The sequence below is a fragment of the Epinephelus lanceolatus genome, chromosome 11 (genome assembly GCF_041903045.1).
Source record: "Epinephelus lanceolatus isolate andai-2023 chromosome 11, ASM4190304v1, whole genome shotgun sequence".
In the NCBI taxonomy this organism is placed as follows: Eukaryota; Metazoa; Chordata; class Actinopteri; order Perciformes; family Serranidae; genus Epinephelus; species Epinephelus lanceolatus.
In genome coordinates, this window is record NC_135744.1 from 32164873 (window position 1) to 32189811 (window position 24939).

The window sequence follows — 24939 nt, forward strand, 5'->3', positions numbered from 1 at the left end:
GTGAGCTCATCACCTTTATTTTATGAGGCGCCGCCAGTACTGTATAAAGAAGTTTGACATCAAGAGTACACAGTCCCAGTAAAATATGACTTCATTCATTTATAAAGGGCTAAAATTACAACAGGATATAAGCAGCAATATATAAATCCCACAATGGAAATGTTATTATAATTCAGAAAATAAATAAGCTCTCCAATCTGACAGATGAGACAATTTCAATTAAGACTTTGTTTTTAATGAGATATATTTTTCTTTTCAAAATAAAATCCTTTCTTAAGGAGAGTAAATTACAATATGAAAACTTTTTTAAAAAGTCTTGAGATACAATGAATATTTCTTTGTGTTCTGAACAAAAGTGAGAGTCCATCAGTCGACAGGCGAATCAGTGGAAAGTGTAGAGCAACAGGAGTATGGTGCAGATGCCGATCACCCCGCCTAGGATTAAAGAGTCCCGCCTCTTGCGCAAATTGATTTTCTGGATGAGGCTGTTGATGGTGGGGAAACGATCTGAGGGGCAGGGGGAGTGTGGTGAAGGAAAATAATTAAGATCAAGTCAGCCTTCCCTTCCTCGCAGTGAGTAAGAGACAGAAAGCAGCAGGGAAAATACATCAGCAGAGCTCCTCACAAACCAGGAAGAGGAATAAATGGAGCTTAATGGTGTAAATCTGCTGCAGTCGGTCATTATCAGCTTCAGAGAAGAAACAAAGTAAAGACGGTAAAGAGAAAAGGAGGACAAATGATTAAAATGATTAAAGGATACTAGCCAAAGTTGTGACCCTGGTTTGAATGGACTTCAACATCCCACGCTGAAATGTGATGTTCTCTTTGGTAGCCATGGCGATACTGGAGGGAAGAAGAAACCAGGAGGGATTAGTTGGTGGGAAAAGAGGCACATATATGTCTTCACAGCGTAACCATTAAAGGCATAGTAAAGAGGTAGGGATAGGATGAAGTGGGGTTGTAGGATGAACTTACCCATAGTCAGTGTATTACCCACAATAGATGCCAGTTGGTGTGTCCCCAGTTTGGAGTAGGTGTCCACTGCCAACACGGAAGCTAAGCAGTGTACTACTGTGGACGGGGCCAGCAGCAAAACATAAGAGTAGCTGAGATCATTTACAGTGCTTTACCTATCTGTCAGACAGCACGCTCCGATTCTCTCGTAAAAGCCACCTGACTCCATTGACAAAAACAGTAATTGTGGCTCACTGAACACAGGAGCTGCTGGTCAACCACTGCCTCAAACTCCTAGTAAGTCTGTGTTATTGTGTAACTTTGGTGAATCAGAACTAACAGCAGCAGTAGACCAGCTGCTCTGGTGGTCAGTGATGGAGTTAAATCACTGTTTTTCTCAATGGAGTCTGGCGTTGAGAGGAGCGATTTAACAGCTTCAGTTCCCTGTCACAAAGGGCTGTCTGGCAGTCAGGTAAAGCAGTGAAAAAAATCTATATATAGCACACACTTGAACTGATATTGACTTTTTTAGGTGGGCTTTTTAAGGTGGCTAAAATATGTTTTCTTGCTGACCCCTTCACAACAGTTCATTGCTCAGCTTCTGTGTCGGGCAGCCTGCTTCTCCTCACTGGGGGCATTCTGACCGACATCTACTCTAGGTAATACACTCACCATGGACAAGTCCCTTATACAGCCCTACTTCAAAAAATATGAACTATTCCTTTAAGTGTAATGTTTCAGCTAAGGAGCTATCAGCAGCGAGGCATGATGGCCTGTTTTAATAGACCTGAATGTGCAGTTTGCTTATGATGTGTGTGTGTGTGTGTGTGTGTGTCTGAGTTGAGTGAGTGGGAGTAAAAGGAGAGAGGAGAGTGAACAAGGCAATAAAGCTTACCTTATTGCATTGTCGATAAGACTATCTGAGCTGTGAACAAGAAGCGGAAAAAAGGAGAGAAAAAATGAAACGTCAGGTGAGTCTTAAACAAAGATGTTCACAACTTAAAATCATTTAAAAAATGTACTTAATGTCATTTTTTTCTTTGCTGCCCATCATTCATCACTTTTAACATACAACCTTTTGATATAATTTAAACATATAGATATATTTCCTGGTTTAAGAGTCAAGAAATTACAGAACAGGACACTGGGAAAGCCCGCACCATAACACCACCCAGCTCTTTGAGTCTATTATCATAAAAGGAGCACTTCCTGTGATTCCTGCGAGACAGGAGAAAAGTGCTGGTTAATGGAGGATTTTTGAGAAAGTCAGAACCTGATTGGTCAAATCAAACCTCCATCGTAGCAGAAGCCAATTAATCTCTATAATATAACTTCTCCTAACACATAGATTTCGGGATGGTAATGTGAACCCTGTGTTATTTGTTTTAGGTGCATATAAGCAGAATGAACACACAGATGGACGGCACTGAGAACACAAAGGCGGTTTACATCGGCTGCCATTAGCTGCTGAGATAAGTGACGGACAGAAAAATGAAGTGTTCGGTCTAAAGCTGAGCAGAGCATATAAGGTCAGCAGCATGCATCCTGGCCGACTCCACTGGAGACCAAAAATCAATACTGTGCTTTATACTTCCTCCTCATCTATTCGTCCACCTCTCCCACTATCTATCTACTGCTGCGCTCTGCTTTTTCTCTCTGTTCTTTACAGGCGAGGCAGCGTCTTGCTTTTGTATATGTTCCTTTTATTTATTTCTTTACTTAGCACAGGGTTCCTACAGCTTGAGGCAAGCTAGATTTAAGACTTTTGAGTTTTTTAATGCCACTTGGAATGACATTTAAGACCAATTTTTAAATAACCAAAATTAAAGTGTTGTTGTGTTTCTCACTCTGCATGTGGAATTCCACTGCCTCGATTCCCATTGTGCCAAGTCTGAAAAACTTTTTGCATAAAATGTACCAAGACTTGTCAACATTGCCTTGCACTGGTTTCAGCCATGCCACAAACTCTTGATTAAATAGCCAGTTTTCACTGAATTTGCACATCCCCATGTCTTCCAGGGTACAGTGAAGGGTAGCTAGCAGACTCTGCTCTAAGCATCCCAGCCAGAAACAAAATGCGAATGCTATTGGTACTGCTATCTTGATCTGCATGACATTAATGTGAGAGATTCTGTAAATTATTGAAGAAAAATGGATGTAACCAATTATTTTGAGATCTTACGCAACATCAGAAAATTAGACTGAAGACTAATAGAAACCACCACTTTGCAGTTGTATGCCTCCACAAACCAGTCAAGCTGACATCCACATCGATCCAGACTCCATGTAACCATGACAGCTGTCGATGCTACAATTATGGATGTTGCTGCAAAGACGTTACATATTCTAAAACATGGCTGCTTCACACACATCTTAAATTCAAGGTGGACACTCAAGATTAGTGTCACCAACTCAGTTATGACATTGAGTAATAGCCAGTAAAGTGTTTTGCAGAACGTTATGACGTCACATTGAAGTTGACCTTTGACCTTTTGGATACAAAATGTCATCACTTCATCATTTTGTCCTTCTAGACATTTTTGTCACAATAAGTCGCATGAATTCTTGAGTCATAGGCTAAAACATGCTTTGTGAGGTCACAGTGACCTTTGACCACTGAAATCTAATCGTTCATCATAATGTCCAAGTGGACGTTTGTGCCACAGTTGAAGAAATTGCCTCGAGGTGTTCTTGAGATATCGCGTTCATGAGAATGGGACAGAAGGACGGACCACCTGAAAACATAATGCCTCTGGCCACAGCTGTCTCTGGTGGCGAGGCATAAAAATGATTCAGGAAATCTTTAATTTTTAAGACTTTAGAAAGATAAGTTTAAGACATTTTAATATCAATCAAAGCCTTATTTTCAGATTCATTAATTTTGAGACTTCTTAAAGATCCGTGGGAACCCTGATCAGTTACTACCTTTCTATTTGAAACTCCTTTCCTACTTTTATAACTAATGACCAGTTTGTGAATGGGGTTTGTATGAGGCTCAGTGGTGACACTTTTGCAACAGTTCAAATGTCAGAGCTTTAAAAGTCAATTGAAAATACATTTCATGTACTACAGATGTCTACCTAGTATGATATGAGGCTGGATTGAGGGCAAACATTTCTACATGTTTGTCTTAGTGGTTGCTTTTTTCCCCCCATAACTGTAAAGCTAAGTGTAAAGCTTCACATGTAAAACTCTACAAAATGAGCATTTATAATGAATCAACAAAACAAAGCCCAGACCATAGAAAAATGTCTGACTCTAAGTTACTCTCTACATCCAGCATTGTCCTCAAACTGATGGTACTTGATTACACTGATTGATTACTTGCATTTTTGTGCATCCTTCAGTTTAAAAACTTTAAAATACAGTGACTGAGTCAGAGACACAATGGCCAGAATTTTATCACATGAATGGTTAAAAGTTGAGTGGTACTAAAAATTTTAAACATGTTTCCTCGGACAGCATTTACATTTTGTGGCGGCCAGACAATGTGCCACAGAAGGATCCATTTAAGGGAAACATTTTGGTTTGTTGTGGCTGAGAGGCTGAACAACAGTTATGGTTAATTACAATTAGTCATGGGGCTAAGGGTTCACTGGGAAACACACCAGGACTGACTGCCACTACACAAATACCACAAATGTATCCAATATCTGTTTTGTTCTGGGGACAATTTAACGCAGCTTTTGGAGATGATCACATCAGAATTGAGGTTTGATATAAACAAATCATCACTAAACAAAGATTATGCTGTTTAGAATTTGTAAATAAACACTCATGTACAAGTGAGGACAGATGGCACTGATATAGAGAGAGTATATGAAAATAAATTTCTAGGTAATGAACCACAAAATCTGCTGGAAACCTCATATAAAACATGCAAGCTTGTTTTTATTTCCTCTTAATATTTTTATTGTACGCTTTATATTTGCACCAAAAACCAAAGCAAATTCCTTGTAAGTGAAAACCTATTTGGCAATAAATCTTATTCTGATTCCGCATCACAAAGCGCTGTACCTTCTTTATTGTTCACTTGTATTGCTGTATCTAAGTTACTGCGTGGAGCTATGGGGCAACACTTACAAAAACTCCCTACATCCATAATACATACCGCAAAAAAGGGCCATAAGGATAGTTAATAATGTAGGATTTTGTGAACACACTTACACTCTGTTCTAAAAGTCAAATGCCTCTACATTTATGGGTCAGACAGCACATATGTATTATGCATAAAGCAAGAACTGATTTACTACCAGGTAATATACAAAAAACATCTCTTTGTCAGGGAGGGTGGTTATGATTTGAAAGTCATTTAAAAAAAAAAACAGTTCAGACAACTATGAAGTGTGTGTGTGTGTGTGTGTGTGTGTGTGTGTGTGTGTGTGTGTGTGTGTGTATGTGTGTGTGTGTGTGTTTCAATGTGTGGGGTGAAACTGTTAAATGATCTGGATGTGGAACTCAAGCAGACACAGGAATAGATAAGTGTGTACTTCCTCCTACTCCTTTCAATCATGTAAGATTAAATTTAAGTTGTAAATGAGAATCTATTCATTCAGTTTGTTGTATAGGTTTATCATTAATTTCATTTATCATTTTGTTTTGATTTTTGGTTCACATGTCCGACATAAAATTTATCAATCAATGTAGCCATACAAATAATTCCACAATTTAGTACACTAAATAATTGTGTCATAAATTCCTTAATTTTAAACAGAAATGGTGAGTCAGGCCACCGTTAACAGAGAAGAGAACATGATTACTATAAGCGGTCATCCCTTTCACAATGCCACTTAAAGAAGTATCAAATATCTATAACATTCAAAGTACAGAACTGAATCTCAGCATGTTGCAAACAATAATCACTTTTCCAAGAATGTGTGAAATATATTTCCTCTTGCTATGAAGAGCTGGTTTCACTATTGAAAGTTTGTTAATGTAACTCTGTTAAACAAACACCCCCCCCTTTTTAGATTCTGTGGATATGAGGACATAAGCTGAATCAATAAAACCTTTTATGAAATACAGACCAGAGTCACACCTGTATATTATAACTGACAAAGGACTGAATCAGTCTCCTTAAAAATCAACCATCTCTACATTTGTCAGTCTCTACCTCTGCTTCATGTGTGGGTCAGCTGCTCTGTCTTCATTGAGTCTGTTTACATTTACAAGTTACACATTAAGCTGCTGCTGTGCTCCAGATGTGCTAATGCACAAACATCAAAAACACAGCAGTCAGAGTGCTGCCATGGGATTTAACAGCACATTATGTTTTATTTCGTTATTTGTTTTCATCTTTGTAGGCTCGTTCGTCTACATTTCAGCACGACCACTGTTTTACTACACTGGCAACAACAGAAACATTTCCATGGGTTGCAATGAAGGGACGATAGGTGCAGAGAATAAGCTCACTATTAAAGGTAAGTTTAGCTCAGTATCTTTATCTGAGTGTCTAAAGTGTAACTTTCTGTAGGAGTTTCATAACATAGTCCTCGCTGATGTTTTCTCTCTCCAGAGGATACTGCAGTAAATGTCTCTCTGGGTGACATCAGCAACATTCATGTCTCTGGAACGAACCGAGGATGCATTGGAGGAAGGAACGACTACTCTGTGACAGGTGGGTTATCCTTTCTCATATGGCTGGGCAAAGTGGGTGGTGGTTTATTTTGGATTCATTACTCATATTCAGAGATGTTTACAGCACATAACTGAACTGTTTCCAATCTCTCATATTCCTGGTATTTAAACAGGACGAATCCCAGCCAAGTCCAATATTGGCAACGTGCGTAATGTTACTGTTGGTAACAACTCGGGATCAATTGGTTCAGGGAACCGCATTAACATTAGCTGAGGTAAGAGGGAAGAGCACACATTAATTGGTCACACAGGACACAATATTTAATGTGTGTGTGTGTGCATATAACATGCTTGGGTGTGTTAATACTTTGTATTAATGCACCAGTTATTTCTAATTAATGTTTTTTATTCTATCTTGCTCTACCTTCTTTCTCCACCACTTTTTCCTCTCTTAGGAAACTGCTCTCAGACAGATCATGATCCACTTGGCCACAAATGACGTATGATAATGGAAATATGTTAAAACATGATGACAACAAATGACAAGACTGATGCTTGGAAATCAGGAAAGATAAAAAAAATCATGTGCTATAATATTAAAGAAAAGCAAATGAAAATAAAGTCAATATGCAGCATGAAACTGTCTTTACATTATTTTCTTTCACAGCAGACACAGCACATTTTCTTTCCATTTTTAAACTGAGCACTGGGAACATGGGAAAGATATTAGAAGTCTGATTAATCAAAACATCAGACACCTGATCACCAACTCAAAGTTTTCTGTTCAATGAAGATATAAACCAACTACAGTACGACTTGACTGGCCTCAGATAAACCAGCCCACTGTCAAAGTATGTCAATGAGGATGTGGTCGACTGTTTCAAAGGCCAAGACACAATCAAACAAAATCAAGAATGAGACTTCCACAGACTCAGCTAGATCAAGGATGTCATTCTATGTTGTTTCTGTGAAAACCAAAAGACTGAAATGTCTTAAAAGCACAGTTTGCTTCTAAATTTTTTAAGGAGTTGAGCACCATCTGGGTTATTATTAGCCATGCTAGCTGTGTGGCTCTGGGGATGGTCGGGCATCACTTTGGTCCAGACTGAAATATCTCAACACCAGTGTGGTGGATTATGATCACATTTTGTGCAAACATTCATGGTCCCCAGAGGATGAAGTCGCCTGATTTTTATGATCACCTGACTTTTCCTGTGGCGCTTCCAGCAGAGTGACATTTGTGCTTTTTAGCAAATTTTCTAAAATAATTTTTAGACAGGCTGCTATGAAATTTGACACTCATGGTCCCCTCAGAATGAATGTTAATAACTGTGGTGATCCCCCGTAGGTGAGGTGGGTTTAGACTGGAAGCCTGGTTATGGATCTCTAAATTGACCCCCACATCTTCGAGTATTATTGTGTTTTAAATAAACTTTTCTTTTTTTTTTAAATTAAAAATAAAGTGAGAGAAATGACAGCTCAGCCTAATTATCAGGCCAGTAAACCGGTGTATTATGACAGAGTCGCAGCAAGATGGGGCTATATCCAAACCTATGAACAGAGATGTGACTGAGCGTCTGATGCTACTTACTTAGTGAAGTTAAAATTTTCAGGAAAAAGCTTGACAGGGGATTATATAAAAGAAACAATTAAAAACTGACTTCAGTAAGATCATTCAAATAAGCTGCTCTGGCAAAGATGTGCCCTTGCTCTAAAATAACACTTCATGTGAATCTTTTCAACTTGAACTTGACGTTTTCTCTCTTTTACATAATGTGTCCTTCACAAAAACACACACCAACAACATAATAACTCCCAGGTATGTTTTGACAACAGCAACAATAGCAGCAATAGCATTTAACGTGCTGGCTGCTGGATCATCCAACAGTACTTTTAAAAGTTGCTTCATGAATAAATGTCTATGCTGTTCCCAGCCACCACACTGCTGATTCACAAGTTTTAGCCTCCGCTGCCACAAACTCATACAGAAAGTGAAGCTTCAGGTCACCAAACCAGAAGTCACAGTTCAGGTTAATGTCAGAGCTCAAACTGGTGACTCGTGGTGGTTCTATGGCGTCAGTATGGAACATTAAAAAAAGTACCAAGTCTGAAATTGAAATGAATTCATATTAAATGTGTAGATGATTGAACCCTACTGACTATAGAGACAGAGGTCATTTAAGTCACACCCCAACCAGACGAGAAAACAATTCATCGTTGACTTCACTGACATTATCGTCTGCTAGCAAACAACACAAAAATACATAAAAGCTACTTTGTGGTGGGATGCACAACCAACACAGATTCCATAACTTAGTTTTTACAGCTGCTTGCTAACTAAAAAAATGAACTTTTAAGCAATAAGACACGAGGCAACAGCAGGAGGATATGAGGAAAACTGTGGGACTGACACTCAGTATGCCTATGTGAGGCAAGCATTCTTCTAATTTGACCAGACAAACTGTAGAGGCTGAAGCTATCCATGCTACGAGAGGCCTAGTTTTGCTCTTATCTTTTAACTTAAATGATGATCTTACCTGGTAATTCGATGAAAAAGTAAATATCAAAGCATGATATCATTGGTCATTCAGTGGGATTGTTTCTCCAAGGTAAACCGCCAATATCGAGTTTGTTGGTGCAACTTTTCCTCTCTGGTAGACATGAGGAGCTAAAATTATCCTTTCACATGCTGGTAAGCTACAGGCATTTTGTCAGCGTTTCAGCCATTGGTTGCATATTGTGGTGCCAACAGTTGGGTGGGCCGCTCCAGTGGGCGTGGTTTTCAGAGTGTGATGCGTTGCGCTCTGTCTCTATGATGTTACATGGCAAATGGATATCAGTGTCAGTGTATGAAATATCACTTAAATAAACATACAGATTTAGAAAATAGTGGGCCAACTTACACAGATGAAAGACACAGAGAGAGCTGTCTAAGTCCAACACATCAGATGTCACAGCATTGGCGAAAACTAATTATTAGAGGTGTAGAGACGCCACTAAAGTCACTTAGCATGTGGATATATCAAATGTTTGTTTTGACTGTGTTAAATTGGCCTTGAAAATAGCCTTGAAATCGCCTGCTTAATGTTTTAAATAATCCACGGTTTCCAAATACAGTAATAATGTCCAGTTTGTTTAAACTATCAGACATGTACTTGATTGATATTTGTTCCTTCTTTTACTAGACCCATGATAACATGTTAATTTCACAGATTTTGTTAAAGGAATTAAACTGAATTTAAACAAATCATGAATTCCACTGATTTTGTGGCTATTGTATAGAGCAATTCGCACTACGTAGACGGTGGCAAGCAAAGCTAATTCTTCCAAGAGCATGTGGTCATGTCTCCATAGTAATTGAAAATTGTTTTAATTTTACAAAATATAATGTTGAGCAAGTTACTGAGTACAAATTTGGTCAACTTTCTGTAGATAAATGGCTGATAGTGAGGATATATGCAGTGCTGTTCATGAGTTCCTGTAATGACAACTTGTTCCTTGAACAGAGAAGATTGGAGGAAATGTTACATTTACTGTCATGTGCTAGACACTGCTCTGTAACCACGGGCCCCACGTCACATTTGAACATTTCTGAGTGTAATTTCAAAAAAAAAAAAAAAATTCCTGAAATTGAACCTCAGTTGATGACAAATATCACGCGTCCTCTTTAGAGACTGTGGGAACAGAAGAGTTTTGCTGAATGAACAAAATACCTGTTAACCATACAAAAGAAGCCCCTCCTCCTAAACTGTAAGACGTTCAGAAAAATATAAAAAGCAGAGACTTCTCTTCTTAAATCACAACTAGCACCTCACAGCACAGCACAGGACGAACAACTGAAACCAGAGGTAAGATAAAGACTCCATGTGTATCTGTTTCTGATGCAACTGCTGTCTTTTAAATGCAACAAATTTACTATCTTAATTTTTATTTTGCATTTGTCATTGAGGCTACGACAGACTCTCGTACACTTGGTACTTGGTACAACATTTTGACTGAACCCATTTGTATGACAATCACTTTTTACTTTCTAAATCTCAGCAGGAACAATGGCGAAAGTTGCTGACACTGAGAACATTGTCATCGGCGACAATGCAGGGAAGGTTGGCTCTGAAAATGCTGTTGACGTTACAGGTAAATCTGAGTGTGTCAATACATTTCTGTCAGCTTGTCTTGACAGTTTCACTGAATCTCTTTCTCTCATGACCACTCTTACAGGAGGTGTTGGACAAAATGCTGCTCTGGGCAACACCTCTGAAATCGCTGTCTTGGGGCAAAATACAGAGAAAGCACGCATTGGAGCAGAGAACGCCTATAAAATACAAGGTGAGTTACTCCACATACGGGAAGAACAACCATTTATTTTTGATTCATTACTTGCATTAAGATGTCAGCATCTCAACGACAACAGAGTTTCTGTGGTTAACTTTTAATTTCTTCTATCAATCCTCATGTTTCTAACAGGGGGACTAAAAAGCGGTGACAGTGTTGGCAACACTACTAAAGTTGTAGTTGGCAGTAACTCAGGATCCATTGGTTCAGGGAATCGCGTCAACATCAGCTGAGGTAAGAAGTCAGAGATTTACATGCCTCATTACTATCAGAAGTTTGCATATGACATATTGTGAATGCATCATTGTAGAACTATATAATCTGAATTTTCTCATCAGTCTTTTAATAGTTCTCACTCTCTTTGTCTTTCTCCCTTTTAGGATGTTGCCCTCCAACAGATGACTCAACCAAAAATGATGCACCATTTGTTAAATGTTAAATTGATGATTTCAAATTGGCAGAAAATGTCATTCATCACAAGCATGTCACAGAAATACAAGTGAAAATAAAGTAAAGTTCTTGCTGTATGAGACTATCTCTGACTGAATATTTACCATTTTACTGACCCTTGGAAATGTTCTTATAGTGTTTGTCCTTCTTACAAACACTGTCATGAATTTGTTTCATATGTTTTTTTGTCTTTGTGATATTGTCTTTGTCAGAAAAACTGACAAACGAGCAGTTGGGTTATCTTATTATGCATTCCAGTTTTTAACCTAAAATGATTTACTATAAAGTGGTCACACACTCATAATCTCCCTTTAACTTGTAAATAAAGTGTCGGCACCGGTTATGACTTAGTTGTGCCATAATAAAAGGGGCATATACTGTTGCTGCAGAGGCCGGCTGAGTCTATGAAAAATATCTTCAATCAATAAACACCTAGATTTTTATTTAAAGTTCACGCAGTGATAAAATAAAATGACTTTGGTGCAAAGTCTACAGATCACTGAGCAGTCATTACAGGAAACACAGACTAAGAGTGACTAAATGTCAAAATTAATATGTGATTTAGTTAAATTCTGGATAAAAGACAATAAAACATTAAAGAGAATTATTTCTGGCAAATATGTCTCATTTTTCTCAGAGGGATTTTTTGCAGAATATTTTTTATCTGTGCTCAGGATAACATCCAACACTTAGATATGAGAAAAGAGATTAATGTCAAAGTACTGAACATTTTAAAACTTTGAACTGCTGGCTAAGACCACTTTGGACAGGTAACTATTTTATTGAGGACATATATATAATATATAAAACTAACTGCAGCATATTTTATATATTTATATTTTATTATTTGGCTGTTCCCATTCAGTAAAAATAATGTCAAGCTAGGGTTGGGCGATCTGGTTTAAATAAATATCACAATAATTACAACAATACATTGCAGTTGTGATTACAGTGTGTCACAATAAAGCAAGTATTTGCAAAAGTACATAATATTGAAATTCATATTTATTTCAGTTGCCTGTCATGTGTTGCCTTACACATATTCTTTTCACATCAGTAAAACAAACACTTCACTAACGCATTAGCTAATTCTGAATTTCAGAAACATTAATTTGGACAAAACATATTAACACATTATACTGTATGCTTATGTCTTTACAAATGACTCCACTGAAAGTCAGTAACACTGAATTACAGAGCCCAAAACTGAGCCATTTACCAATAATTCCTATAAACATTTCAAACATAAATGTTAAATAACATTTCCTGTCCATTTTATTTTTTATATTCAGTAAATGAATGTCTGTGTGTATTTGTTAAGGTGTATATTTCAAATGTCAGACACAGTATTTAAGCATTTAACAAGCCGGCATAGTTATTTCCTGTTATATTTATACATATCTTGGTGTGTTTTCAAGTTCAAAGAGTCATACAGCAAAAGCTACAAATGCCTCTCCAGTAGTAAAGTCATTTGGCTGATAAAACGACTGGTATCAATACTTTTAAAAAATATAATAGTAGAATTTTAAACATTTCTCAGTATAATCTTTAATAAATCTTCTGGTTTATCAGTTATTAATCTCAGCTGATGCAGCTGTGTTAGAGAACCCCCTTTAGACTCTGTGGGATGATTTAAGTTTTGCAGAACAAACAAAACATCCCCTGACTATACGGAAGTTCCCATCCCTCAAAGTCACCAACACACATGTGCTGGGCACTTAAAAAAGCAGAGTCTTCTCTCATCATATCGACAAGCACAGATCAGACGTGTGAAACCAAAGGTAAGACAATAACTGCATGTGTCAACGTTAACTGCTCTGTCTTTGATGTGCAGCACATTTATTATCTTTAAAAGTTTATATTTTCTATTTTTACATTTACATCTCAGACATTCAGCTGGTCCTGTAACTGATGTTGTAGTATATACAAGTGATTTTTTTTTTTGCCTCAGAGTGCTGTCTGCATCCATTTTATGACAAAAACTGTTTTACTTTTTGTCTGTCTGTCTAGATTTCAGCAGGAACAATGGCACACAGCATTAGTAACAGCAAGGACATTGTGGTTGGGACCAACAAAGGGAAGATTGGCTCTGATAACAATGTTAATATTAGCAGTGAGTTCAAACTCATATCTCTATATCTTTATGTCAGTTTGTAGTTGGTGTAAGTATCAGTGATGAGCTCTGTTTGTAAAATAGAAAGTAGAAGCATGCTGTTCAGCTATTTCATATTGCTTGAGGGAGAGTATGATTATGTATTTTTTTTTAACTTTGTAATTTAAAAGGAGGATTAAAATCTCAGTCAGATACTGGGAACTCAAGTCAGACAGGAGGTGGAGGCAGCTCTGGATCCACTGCTTCTGGGAGCACTGGCAGTGGGAGTGGTGAGTTCTGTGTCTCATATTGTTAAGAGTACTCCACTGATTTAACATTGCACTTTTATAACACTGTCAGACTCACAGTACAGGTTTTTTGTAAGTATCAAAACTTAGAGATATTGTCTTTTTTATTCCACACATTCTTCTTCTGTGTCAAAACCTGGCAGCTACATTACAGCTGACAGTGTGGTCAGAGATTCTGATGCGTTATGCTAGTTGCGGCTAATGTAGCCCTGTGCCACTTGCTTCAAGTAGAGATGAGGAGCGGGCAGTGATAAATATAATGGAACTAGATGGCTCTCGGCTTGTGGTGCTCAAAGTGTCACAAAATAGATTTAAAAACTCAACAGCAATGTCTCAGAAATCGTGATGTGGTTACTCAAGATCATCCACAGAGCTTGTTGGGAGCAGTTTTATGTGGGAACTATTTTCTCTCTACCGAACTACACCCTTATCACTGTGCAGAAGGAAGCATGCATCTCCTGCTAGCTCATCTGGCACCACAGAACTAGGAGGACGCCATTAATGTTTACATCTCATGTCATGAACGGGAACAAACCTCTCATTCATGAGTAGATGCACCCTTCCTTCTGGGCAGTGATACAGGTGTATCAGCTGTAGTTTAGTAGAAAGAAAACAGTTCCTTCATGAAACTGCTCACAACAAGGTCTGTGGATTATCATGAGCAACCAGGTGATGATTTCTGTAAAGAGACATTGCTGTTGCGTTTTTCAAATGTAATTGAGCCCCACAAGCCGAGTGACATCTAGTTCCATTATATTGGAGAGAAGGCAGACATCTCTACAGCTGATATCTCCAACACTAGTCAACTCACACCAAAAAAAATTGAGATTGATAAACAGCACGTCAGCTAAGAGGGAAAAATAAGAATTTTTGATTTTGGAATGAACTGTCCCTTAAGAGCTCATTTTTGATTTCTTCTCTGTATTTTAAAAGGAGGAACAGGTCCCCAGCCAAAAACTGGCAGCTCATGTCACAAAGGAGGTGGAACTGGAGGCTGCTCTGGATTAACTGCATCTGGGAGCGTCGACAATGCAGGCGGTGAGTTCTGTGTCTTATATTGCGGTCAAGATAGCAGAAGTGGGCAGTTCATGATTTCTGATTCATAAGTCATGTTGAGGTTAGAATCTGTGCAGTAATAGTAGTTGTATCTATTTATTATTTCTGTGTTTAACAGGAGGGAAAGCAGTCAGTATTGGCAACGTAAGTAACATGACAGTTCAAGACAATGCAGGGGACATCGGTGCAAAGAATACCTCCAATGTTAGCAGTGAGTGTCTCATATTGACGGAAAGTTTATAAAAATCGGCACGTTCATTATTCATATAATATGATCAGAGTCTGCACACTAAAGCTGTGGGTCAGATTCTTTGTGTCATTCATTGTATTTCAACAGGAGGAAAAGGAGTCAAAGTGGATGTTGGCAACATAAGTAAAATGGATGCCGGATCCAACAAAGGAGGCATTGGTGCAGGGAACAAGTGCAATGTGATGGGTGAGTTCTTCGTCTCCCACTGCTGACAAGTTTGGCCGAAATGGGCAGATCCTCCTGAGTTATAAACTACACTCTGTACAGATTTGATAAAAATTTAGCAGTGATTCTGTTCTGTTTGTTATTCTTTGTATTTTAACAGGAGGAGAAGGAGTTGAAATAGGTATTGGCAACATAGCTGACATGACAGTTGGAGACAATGTAGGAGGCATCGGTGCAAAGAACACCTGCAATGTGAGCGGTGAGTGTCTCATATTGATGGGAGGTTAATAAAAATCTGCACATTCATGATTTCTAAGTCATTCTCCATGTAATACGATCAGAGTCTGCACTCTAAAGCTGTGAGTAAGATTAACATTTCAAGTGACTTTGTTCTTTGTGTCATTCATTGTATTTCAACAGGAGGAAAGGGAGTCAAAGTAGATATTGGCAACGTAAGTAAAATGGATGTCGGATCCAACAAAGGAGGCATTGGTGCAGGGAACAACTGCAACGTAATGGGTGAGCTCTTTCTCTACCACTGCTGAGAAGTTTGGCAGTAATGGGTAGATTCCTACATAAAAACTTATACTCTGTACTATGCTTGCTTTTCTTTGTATTTTTAACAGGAGGAGAAGGAGTCAAAATAGGTATTGGCAACATGGCTGACATGATAATTGGAGCAAATGTAGGAGGCATCGGTGTAGGGAACAACTGCAATGTGAATGGTGAGTCCTGGGAAGGTTCTTGTAGACTGACTGATGTACAAGACTCGAATCTGTACGCTACAGATCAATGATTAACATTTAATGTGATCTAATTCGGTTTATTTTTCTTTGTGAATCAACAGGAGGAAAAGGACTTGAAATAAATATTGGCAACGTGACACAGGCAGGGATTGGTTTCAGCGTAGAAGGTCTTGGTTTCGGGAACAGTATTAACATTAACTAATGTAAGGAGGAGTTTTAGTTGTCATGAGGACACATTTACATACATGTTTTGTGTTTGTAGGTGTGACTTTGTTATTTAAAAGCATTATTATTTTAACTGTATTTCTTTATCTCTCTCTCAGGAAATCCCAGTCCAAACGACCATGGACGACCAACAAACAAACAAAAAACACCCCAATCATGATGTAGAAAAAGACTTGTTTTTAAATGTCTCTGTTGATTGCCTTCTATTATCTCACAATAAACTGTGTTGGAGATAATTGTCTTTATTGAACTATTTTGGACAGTTTAACCTCTGATAACTGACATATATAGTATTTACAGGTTCTGTATGTGTCTTTCAGAAAATCCTTTTTATCAGTGACACCTCTCTCTGAGGCTGTTACACAAACTGCGGTCAGTCAGACTCCATTTCTTTTAGCTAACACTAGCTACTGCTGCACACTGTTAGTGCTGTAGTTGAGCTGAAGAAAGAGGCAAGGCACTCGATATCGCACATAATATCACAGCCCTTGTATTTTCAGGGAAACTTCGCTCTGAGTCTTTTACATAGAAGTGACAGCCCAGAGGCTGCTATAAGCAACCGAGACAGTCGGAGACAGTCTCAGTTTTTAGGTTACCTCACAGACTGTTGACACATTAGCAATAAAAAAAGCAATTAATAGTGTTAGAAAGTTAGATACAGAACCTTTAATTAATTAGTAGGTAACATAGTGAAAATAGTTTTGAAAGCATAAAGGCTATGTCCATGGCAGTCTTTGGAGTAACTCCTCTAGATGTCAACTTAAGTAGAGGCCAAACAGACACTGTCTCTTTCTGCTCACTTCTGGCCAGAAGGCTCATCCTGTGTAAATGGACTCTTCACCTCCAACATATGGACATTGGATCAAGGATGTTATGTATTTTACAACTGGAGAAAATCCATTGTTTTATTAAAAGATCAACTGTACACTTCTTTGCCACCTGGCCAGCAATTTTCAACTTTTGTAGGAAATATGGAAGCTGAAAAATTGTAATGAAACACGCTATACTCCCCTACTTATGTCACACGTTAATTAATTTGTCCTCATTTGTCTCTTTTTATTAAATTATTCTTTTTTGCATATACATTTTTTTTCTTTCTTGTCTATAAGATTTCCTTTGAGTGGTCTGGCTCTCTCAGTTTGTTCCTGGGTTGATGGGTGGGTGGGGTTGTCTTTTTGTCCTTACTGGTTCTGTGTTTGTTTATTAATACTCTGCATATCTTTATTGAAATACCAATGAAAAAAATTGACCTGATAACTGTAGTAGATGAAAAGTGAAGGTATTACCAAGGTCATTATGATTCATCCTCTGGGGGCTGTTAATGTCTGTACAAAATCTTATTTTAATCTATTAAATTAAGGGAGATAATTCAGTCTCGACCAGACCAGACCAGACCATCCGACTGGCCAACGGACAGTCATTGCCATATTTAGCATGGCTAACAAGAAATAATAGTCACAGTACAGAGATATAAACAGATCACAAATTAAATAAAAAAACCTGAACATGTCCAATCATCCAGCAGAGTTTACGGACTTGAAGAATGTATAACACAGAGCACTGGAGTTGTTCTGGAAGCTCATGGTGGCTTAAAACATTACTAAGAAACCTAAAAACTAGAGATGTCCTGAGCCGGTCTGAAGGATCAGTATCAGGACAACCTGATAAAGATACTTTAATGGATCAGTGTCGGCTAAAATAAAGCTGATCAAAATCTGATCCTTAATTTACTGTACTCTCCTGTGTTTTATCCACCTCAGCCTGCGAGTGTTGCAGGGCAGCTTTCCTTTTTGACAGCCAGGCTATACAGTTAGATGCTGTCTAACCTAATAAATATTAATTCTGAGTAACTTGACTTGTGAGGGAAGAAGCTTCACTTTGTAACACCACTGTACAGAAGTGAGTGGAGTGAGTGTTTCTGTAGTTTCAACAACTGATTAGTCTCTACCGTCTTCATTTCTGGAGTCACATTCTGTAGTTTAACTCAATTTATATCATATCAATCACTAAAGCCTATACCTTATATTTTAGAATTGAAAAAATAAGAGATGTCACATTAGGTAGGTCAGACTCTGTAGTGGCAGATTCCCAGTATCAAAGGACTCGGATGGGGGCCACAAAAGTTTGATAAGGATTCAGGAAATGTTCTCTCCTTCTCTCCATTCTCGTTTTGATGACCAGATTGCTGACATTGGGAACACATCGTCTTCTGCTTTCAAACTTTTTTCCTCACCACATCTTGTTTTACTTCTGCTCTTTTACTTTCTCTTTTTGTCAATCTTCCTCTATTTGAGTGCATTTATGAAAAATGCTTGAGAAACATATTACTGGCCATGAGGTAACGTGATGAAAAACATGTCCAGTAAACCACTTGCATGCATATACTATACACATGACCACACACAAATACCACACACAAATACGAGCACATATAGTCAAACTTCACACTCAGAATTCAAACACTTAAATAAATAGAGTGCCAATAAATAAAAAATACTGAATATTCATATAGTAAATAAGGAGGGATTCTGGCTGTAGCCCTCAGCCTTCGTGACAACACAAATATTAATTTCCTGCTGTTCTGTTCGAGTGTTTCTAAGTAATAAGTTGTTTTTAATAAATCTCTTACTTTCTGAGATGTTCATGTTCCTTTAGGAAGAGCTCAGTCCTCCTGTTATTCACTCCTGTGCCGCTCTTATAGGACCTGTGTGAGAAGACAGGAGAGAAAGAAACATTAAATCATGGGGATTTGGACTGACAAATAGCTAAGGATAAAGCAAATAAAATATATTTTTGGCCTTTATTTGATAGAGACAGTAGAGGTTCAGACAGGAAATCTAGTTCAAGAAAGAGGGGTATGGCATGCAACAAAAGTCCTGGGCAAGAATGGGTTTGTTTAAGGTTATGGTAAGATGGATTTTGACCACCATTTTAATTTGTGTGAAAAACATCCCAGCTGAGTTCACACTGATAACTGTGTATTTTTCTACCTGTCAAAAGAAAAGAAAACTGATTTCCGTGGTGGAGGGGGATTCGAGTTTCCCTACCCAATCAATAGAGACCAACCTGAATCTAACCACATTTTGAGTCGACACTGATGTGTAGCCATGCCATCGCACAGGTTTAACCTGGGTTTTAAAAGCAGGGAAAGTAAAACAGACTACAGTTTGGGGAAATACTGAGACTACTTGTTGATTGAGAACAGCCTCAATAGCAGCAGCTTTCTTGTCTACAGCCGTCACCTTTGTTGTTATTACTCCTCATTGCGGCACGCAGCATGACAACACCTTGACAACAGCATTAGTCCCGCCATGGCACTCATTGAATAGATTTATTTTTTCAACCAAGAAGCTGCTGTTTCAGACGAATCAGTCAACTCGGTGGAGTGGGTGGATTCAAAGGTCTGAACCCAGGCGGGCTCTGTTTGGTGGTGCTTCATGAAAACCTAAAGTAAACGCATTACCCTGTATTAAGCTTTACGTCAGCACCAAAAAAACCTTTCCCCAGCCTTTGCTTCAGACTAAAAGAGGTATTTCCCTCCCTCCTATTAACAGATGCCTGGATGCTGATTATGTATTTCCTGCGTTAAGGCTTTTAAGTGATCAGCTCTGCTTAACCCACAACTCTGTCGTCCATCTCTTATTTACACCATCCACTCCCTATTTCTACTGATCATCTATTCATCATCCATTATCTCTTCTGTTGCCTCCCTCCCTTCATTGTCCCTCCATTCCTCTCACCTCTATGAGAATAATTAACATTCAATCTCATCATTTCTGTAATCCGTCAATACCAGAGCAGGACAATGTCTCTCACTCTTCCTCTCTGACTGTCTTGCTCTCCCTCTCCTCCCCTGGTGAAGCATTTCTCTGTATCAGTCAGGCCAGATGTAACCACTCTCCCCTAGTTTGGGCTGAATGAAAGCCTTGCGGTTTGATTTACTGTAGAAGGCACTTAGGAAAGTTATCCCCAGAGAAAGACAGACAGAGAGAGAGACATATAGACAGCGAGAGAGACAGATAGAGAAAGGGAGAGAGGGAGATCAGCTAATAAGAGGAGGTGCCTCTTATTAGAGGATGAAACATGATAGAAGCGAAATAGACTACCAAGAGGTGGGGGAATTCAGCAACAACTGGACATTTCTGCCTCCTCCTGGTTAAGGATAACATAGCAGGTGTCCACAGCAGGAGGAGGAGGAGGAGGAAAAAGAATAGAGAGGAGAAGAGTGGAGGAAAGACAGAGGGTGGAGGGACATAAGGAACACGGAAGGAAGGACTGACTATACTAACATAACGCAGACTTAAGAGAGTCTTATTATATTTCTGTAAAGTTGGGAGACTTCTGATAGACCGATTAAAATAAAGAAATGGTCAAAATCAATACAGCGATTTAGAGTACCCATTAAAAGATATAAATAACATGACTTCTATTATCTTTTTATCTTGTTCCTGTTGACATTAATGTTCAAGAAAAGTCTGAACCATATTTCCCATGTCATTTCCAAGGCTTCAATAAAATATATTATTTTAAACAACACATATGTTGCATTTAGAGCTAAAATGATCAGTTGGTTGAGGTTGATTGACAGAACATCAATCTGCAACAAACAATTTGATATCTATTAACACATGTGGTCATTTAATATGCAGAGGCACCAAAAAAATATTCACTGGCTCCATCTTCTCAAATGTAAATATTTGCAGATTTTCTTAATCTATCATAGTAAAATGAAAATCTTTTGATTCTGGACTGTTGGTTAGATAACACATGCTTCTTGAATTTCTCTGAGAACTTGGTTCAGGCATTTTTCACTGTTTTCTGACATTTTATAGCATAAATAATTAAACAAGACAATAATCAACGCATTAATAATTAAAATAATCACTAGTTACAGACCTAATTGCATCTTAATCAAACTTGACAACTGACAGCTGCATCAAAGGTAGATAAATTTGACCAGAATTACATGTCAGTGATAAGTGAACTTCTCCTGATGGACGCTGCACCCCAATTCACTCAGTATGAGAATTACAGTCGATTTAAACATTTAACATCAAAGTGCAATTCTCAAGACAGGAGAACATGAGACGTCACATGTAAAAATGCACTCACACACCGGAGGCAGAGCCCGAAACATACAGGTAATAATGTTAATATAAGAAAAGGATTGAGGTGAGAAAATTACAAATGAAGTTCATATTTCAATAGAACAAAAATGAGGAAGCTACTTGGAAGAACTCAGTTGATGATTTCCCAGCTAGTGAAATAAGGGGAGGCCATAGCGACACAGAAAATTTGTGTTTTCAGCCTGGATTTAAAAATCTCAGTAGAGCTTGTGTGTGAGCGCTTGCTTGTATTGGCAGCCGACGCAAAGACATCAGGACAGGTGTTGGATCTTTTGAGGACAATTGCAACTGTATTTTGGACTGTCAGTTCTTTATCAACAGTTCCAATCTAAAACACACAGGTGTCCTGCACAAGAGTGGCAACCCACACAGTTGGTGGTGAATGGTGTAAAATATTAGAGGATTATATTTGCTAACAATAGACAAAGTCATGTATTGTCAAAAGATGTATTAAGAGATGTAAGCAAGGTGCTTACTCAATGTCTCTGTGGACAGAGCCTAGTAGGTCCTCTCGCTCTCGCAGGCTGAAGAAGTTGCTTTTGGTTTTGTGGAACTCATGAGTATAGTCCTGTAGGATCAAATAAAAATCAAAATAAGGCTAAAACATATTTCAATTTCACAAATGTTTCTTTTTCGGTACTTAAAATGACTAACGTGGAGTTGAAACACTTTTCAGTATGAGAAAGTAACACAAGAAAGTGAAGCAATTGTACATTATGTACCTGTAAAATGTCTCTGTGTCTCTGTAGGGTATGCATCAACGCTGCATTATGTAATGACATTCCTGGTGTGTTTGTGTGTTCTGCCATCTTGTCATTGACTGCTGTGAGCTGCAGAAGAAAAAAAAGATGAAATTAAAAATAAGTAGCTGCAAAAACAATGATTTCGAGGGGTAAGCACTCTTAAAACAACTCAGAAGAATTGCATAACTTGGCAAGATTATAATTTAGACTATCAGACTACAGTAAAATAAATTAAACATTACAGTAAACATGAATGTATGTAACATAATTAGCATAAACAGAAATTCTGATATAGTCTGTGCAACCTCCAAAATAAACCATAGTTTTCGCAGCTTATAAAAACATAGGATGACACAATCAGCTCTGGCTGGCTGCTCGCGCTTTTTCTACAACAGAAAAATAATTATAAATCAAATTCATTTGTATATATTTGGGATCCCATCAATTCCATCCATAGAAGACCCTAAAACCTCTTTAATTATGGCTGTCAGTGACCATATATATGTGACATTTGACTTACATTGGCCAACAGCTGCTCCAGCTCAGTAGTCATGGCCACGAGCATGTTGTCTTGAGATGAGCCGACAGAATCAGACCTGATTTGAGAATTGGGAATGGAGAAGGATGCTAATGTTTAAGTTCAAGCTCACTTTTTTGTCATGCAAATTATAAAAATTACAGTACAAGAAATTAAATATGTACAGGCTACAGCAGCACAAAAGAGAAAAAAACTAAATGTCAACATCATTTTCTAAAACTGCAAGTAGGGCTTGGTTACATGGAGAAAATCAAATATCTCAATATTTTTGACCAAATACATCAATATTGATATTGCAACAAAATGTTAGGGTTGGCTGATGGTGCTTTCACGAAATATTTACACAGAGAGATTTTTTTTTTTTTTTTGGATCAATAATCATCAGTAATGTGAATGTAATGAACAAGTGGATAAAGGCAAATAATAGAATATCTAGTATGGTCAGGTAAGTTCAGAAAATCACATCACTTTACTGTAATGCTGCCAGGGAAAAAGAAGAGTGGCTGGTGCTTAAAATGGTAAAACACTGTGTTCTTGATAATCCTTTATCAGTTACTGGCCAACAAATAAAATTACAAATTGCTCAAAACACTAAATATCATATTACTCAAATATTGTGAGTTATCAGTGATTCAGCAGAAATGTAAAAATAATGCTTTCTTAAAACCATGAGGTCAACAATTGCACTAATTGTGTAAAATTCTATATTTATGGTCAGAAAAAGTCAGAGTGCATCCACATTTTTAAAATGAAGTGAGTGGTTTGCAGCTGACCTGCTGTCTCTTGTCCGCTGGTCCCGGTTGCTGCTGCTGCTGTAGCTGGTGCAGAGCTTACTGAAGGAGACCAGCTTGAGGTCCAGCTCATTTTCCAGCTGTCTGGCCTGTTTACGCAAATCTGGACGAAGAAGCAAAAAAAACACTCAAACAAAAAACAAACAAACAAACTCAGGCAATAAAAAGCAGAAATAGTAGAAGGCATCATATAGAAACTGCAAAATAATTATAACATATCACTTCTACTATTATCGCACCTATGGTATAGTTTATTTTTATACTGTCACCACAGTGTGACAGTAACACCAACAAGCTAAGCATGGCGTGGCTTTTAAGACAGGCTTGAGTATTTGACCCAGAGTCTGTTGGAAACTGGCACCAGCCAAATACTGGTAAAATATGCAAGTGGTAGCTAGTTTAGCTTTACTTACCAGCCAAAACAAACAAACAAACAAACAAACAAACAAACAAGTAAAGGAAACAAGGTAATCTATTGAGGGGCTGGTAGATTTTGAAACCCACTAGTTACAGAGGCAGGTGGACGAAAAGAGCTCATTTCCAACCCTGACCTAGATATGACATTACACCATGTGAGCCACATTGATGTAAACACAAGAAGACTCTCAGTATTTAGCAAAAGTGTTGAATGTTTTAGTGAACAGCTTTAGAGGCAATAAATCCCTGTGGATGAATCAGTGCGCATTAATAATTCAATTGAGAGGATTACTAAATGAAAGTCAAGTCAAGTCAAGTCAAACTTTATTTATACAATTAAAAATTACCTCAGTTGACCAAAGTGCTGTACAGTTAATGAAATATAATATAATCATACACAAATATCATAATAAATAAAACAATAAAGGAAATAGTAAGAACTCATTAGAAAATGAAAGCTATGTGAAGTAAACGTTGTTGAGTAAATCGATTTTATAGTCAACAAATGGATGTCAGTAGGTGCAAACATCTATGCTAGGTTAAACAATAATTAGTAAAAACGAAACAGTGCATTAGGATGTTCTGATTTTGTTTGTTTCTACTGTTAACGCTGCTGGACCTCTGAATAAATCTGTACATGTTGCTGCTTTATTTTACTTGTTTCCATTTTTCCTGCTAACAGGTAAAGAGGGGTCAGACAACCATGTCAAATTAAACAAACTCAGGTACCGTTTAAGTCCGCTGAAAGGATTAGCTTTAATAACTCTAACGTTAACTTTTTAAGTTTGACGTTAACGGCTAACAAGCTAACAGGTTAGCTTATAACCAGCTAAAGAACCAAGCGGATATGACGTTTATTGTCGCAACATCTTACGGGACATGTTAAATATGTTTGACCTGAATCGGCGATGAACAATAAAATACAAACATGCGAACAGTTGTTTTAAATTAGACGTTGTAACATAATTTACCTTCCCAATAGTTGCTGCCGGTTGCCATGTTTGTTGTTGACATGTCATCATTAGCCGTCAAGTGGCAACAACTGTCGCAATTTCTCCTGTGAGCCACAGCGCTCTCTGGTGGTTTCCTGCCGCAGATGCACCACTTCCTTAATCACATGCAGGCTGTGATCATTATCCAGGGTTAAATGTGAAACACGATAGCGGAGG

At 38.0% G+C, this 24939-nt stretch overlaps 2 protein-coding genes and 2 long non-coding RNA genes across 6 annotated transcripts; 3 read left to right on the forward strand and 1 right to left on the reverse strand.

Moving 5' to 3' along the window:
* Nucleotide 1: 1 nt before the first annotated feature.
* Nucleotides 2–24822, reverse strand: LOC117245862 (Golgi SNAP receptor complex member 1-like). The gene is made up of 9 exons (XM_033609444.2): nt 24742–24822; nt 23336–23456; nt 22545–22620; nt 22004–22111; nt 21758–21849; nt 18785–18859; nt 1850–1879; nt 761–843; nt 2–507 (listed from the first exon to the last, which is right to left on the reverse strand). Exons 1-9 carry the CDS (start codon nt 24782–24784, stop codon nt 383–385), a joined length of 753 nt encoding a protein of 250 aa, XP_033465335.1. The 5' UTR covers nt 24785–24822; the 3' UTR covers nt 2–382.
* On the forward strand, nt 6115–7171 carry LOC117245885 (uncharacterized). Its single transcript, XR_004500643.2, has 4 exons — nt 6115–6374; nt 6470–6571; nt 6705–6806; nt 6987–7171. It is a non-coding gene; the product is annotated as an uncharacterized LOC117245885 (long non-coding RNA).
* LOC144464693 (uncharacterized) lies at nt 10236–11390 on the forward strand. Its single transcript, XR_013492353.1, has 5 exons — nt 10236–10379; nt 10573–10665; nt 10750–10857; nt 10996–11097; nt 11244–11390. It is a non-coding gene; the product is annotated as an uncharacterized LOC144464693 (long non-coding RNA).
* LOC144464691 (uncharacterized) lies at nt 12941–16391 on the forward strand. 3 transcript variants are annotated; one of them, XM_078172521.1, is made up of 11 exons: nt 12941–13094; nt 13324–13426; nt 13597–13695; nt 14647–14751; nt 14888–14980; nt 15107–15205; nt 15345–15443; nt 15605–15703; nt 15811–15909; nt 16032–16133; nt 16254–16391. In XM_078172521.1, the coding sequence occupies exons 2-10, from the start codon at nt 13339–13341 to the stop codon at nt 16130–16132; spliced, it is 882 nt and encodes a 293-aa protein (XP_078028647.1). In that variant the 5' UTR covers nt 12941–13094; nt 13324–13338; the 3' UTR covers nt 16133; nt 16254–16391. The 3 variants fall into 3 exon arrangements, with proteins under 3 accessions (XP_078028647.1, XP_078028648.1, XP_078028649.1); XM_078172522.1 differs by lacking the exon at nt 14888–14980; XM_078172523.1 differs by lacking the exon at nt 14647–14751.
* Nucleotides 24823–24939: the final 117 nt, after the last annotated feature.

Bases quoted from the DNA above. Each gene is read 5' to 3' on its own strand.
- LOC144464691 (XM_078172521.1), top strand. From the start codon at position 13,339: ATGGCACACAGCATTAGTAACAGCAAGGACATTGTGGTTGGGACCAAC. The intron at 14,981-15,106 runs GTGAGTGTCTCA...GTATTTCAACAG, and splicing joins GAATACCTCCAATGTTAGCA to GAGGAAAAGGAGTCAAAGTG. The intron at 15,206-15,344 runs GTGAGTTCTTCG...GTATTTTAACAG, and splicing joins GAACAAGTGCAATGTGATGG to GAGGAGAAGGAGTTGAAATA.
- LOC117245862 (XM_033609444.2), bottom strand. From the start codon at position 24,784: ATGTCAACAACAAACATGGCAACCGGCAGCAACTATTGGGAAG. The intron at 21,850-22,003 runs GTACATAATGTA...TTGATCCTACAG, and splicing joins GACACAGAGACATTTTACAG to GACTATACTCATGAGTTCCA. The intron at 508-760 runs GTATCCTTTAAT...CCTGCCCCTCAG, and splicing joins CAGGGTCACAACTTTGGCTA to ATCGTTTCCCCACCATCAAC.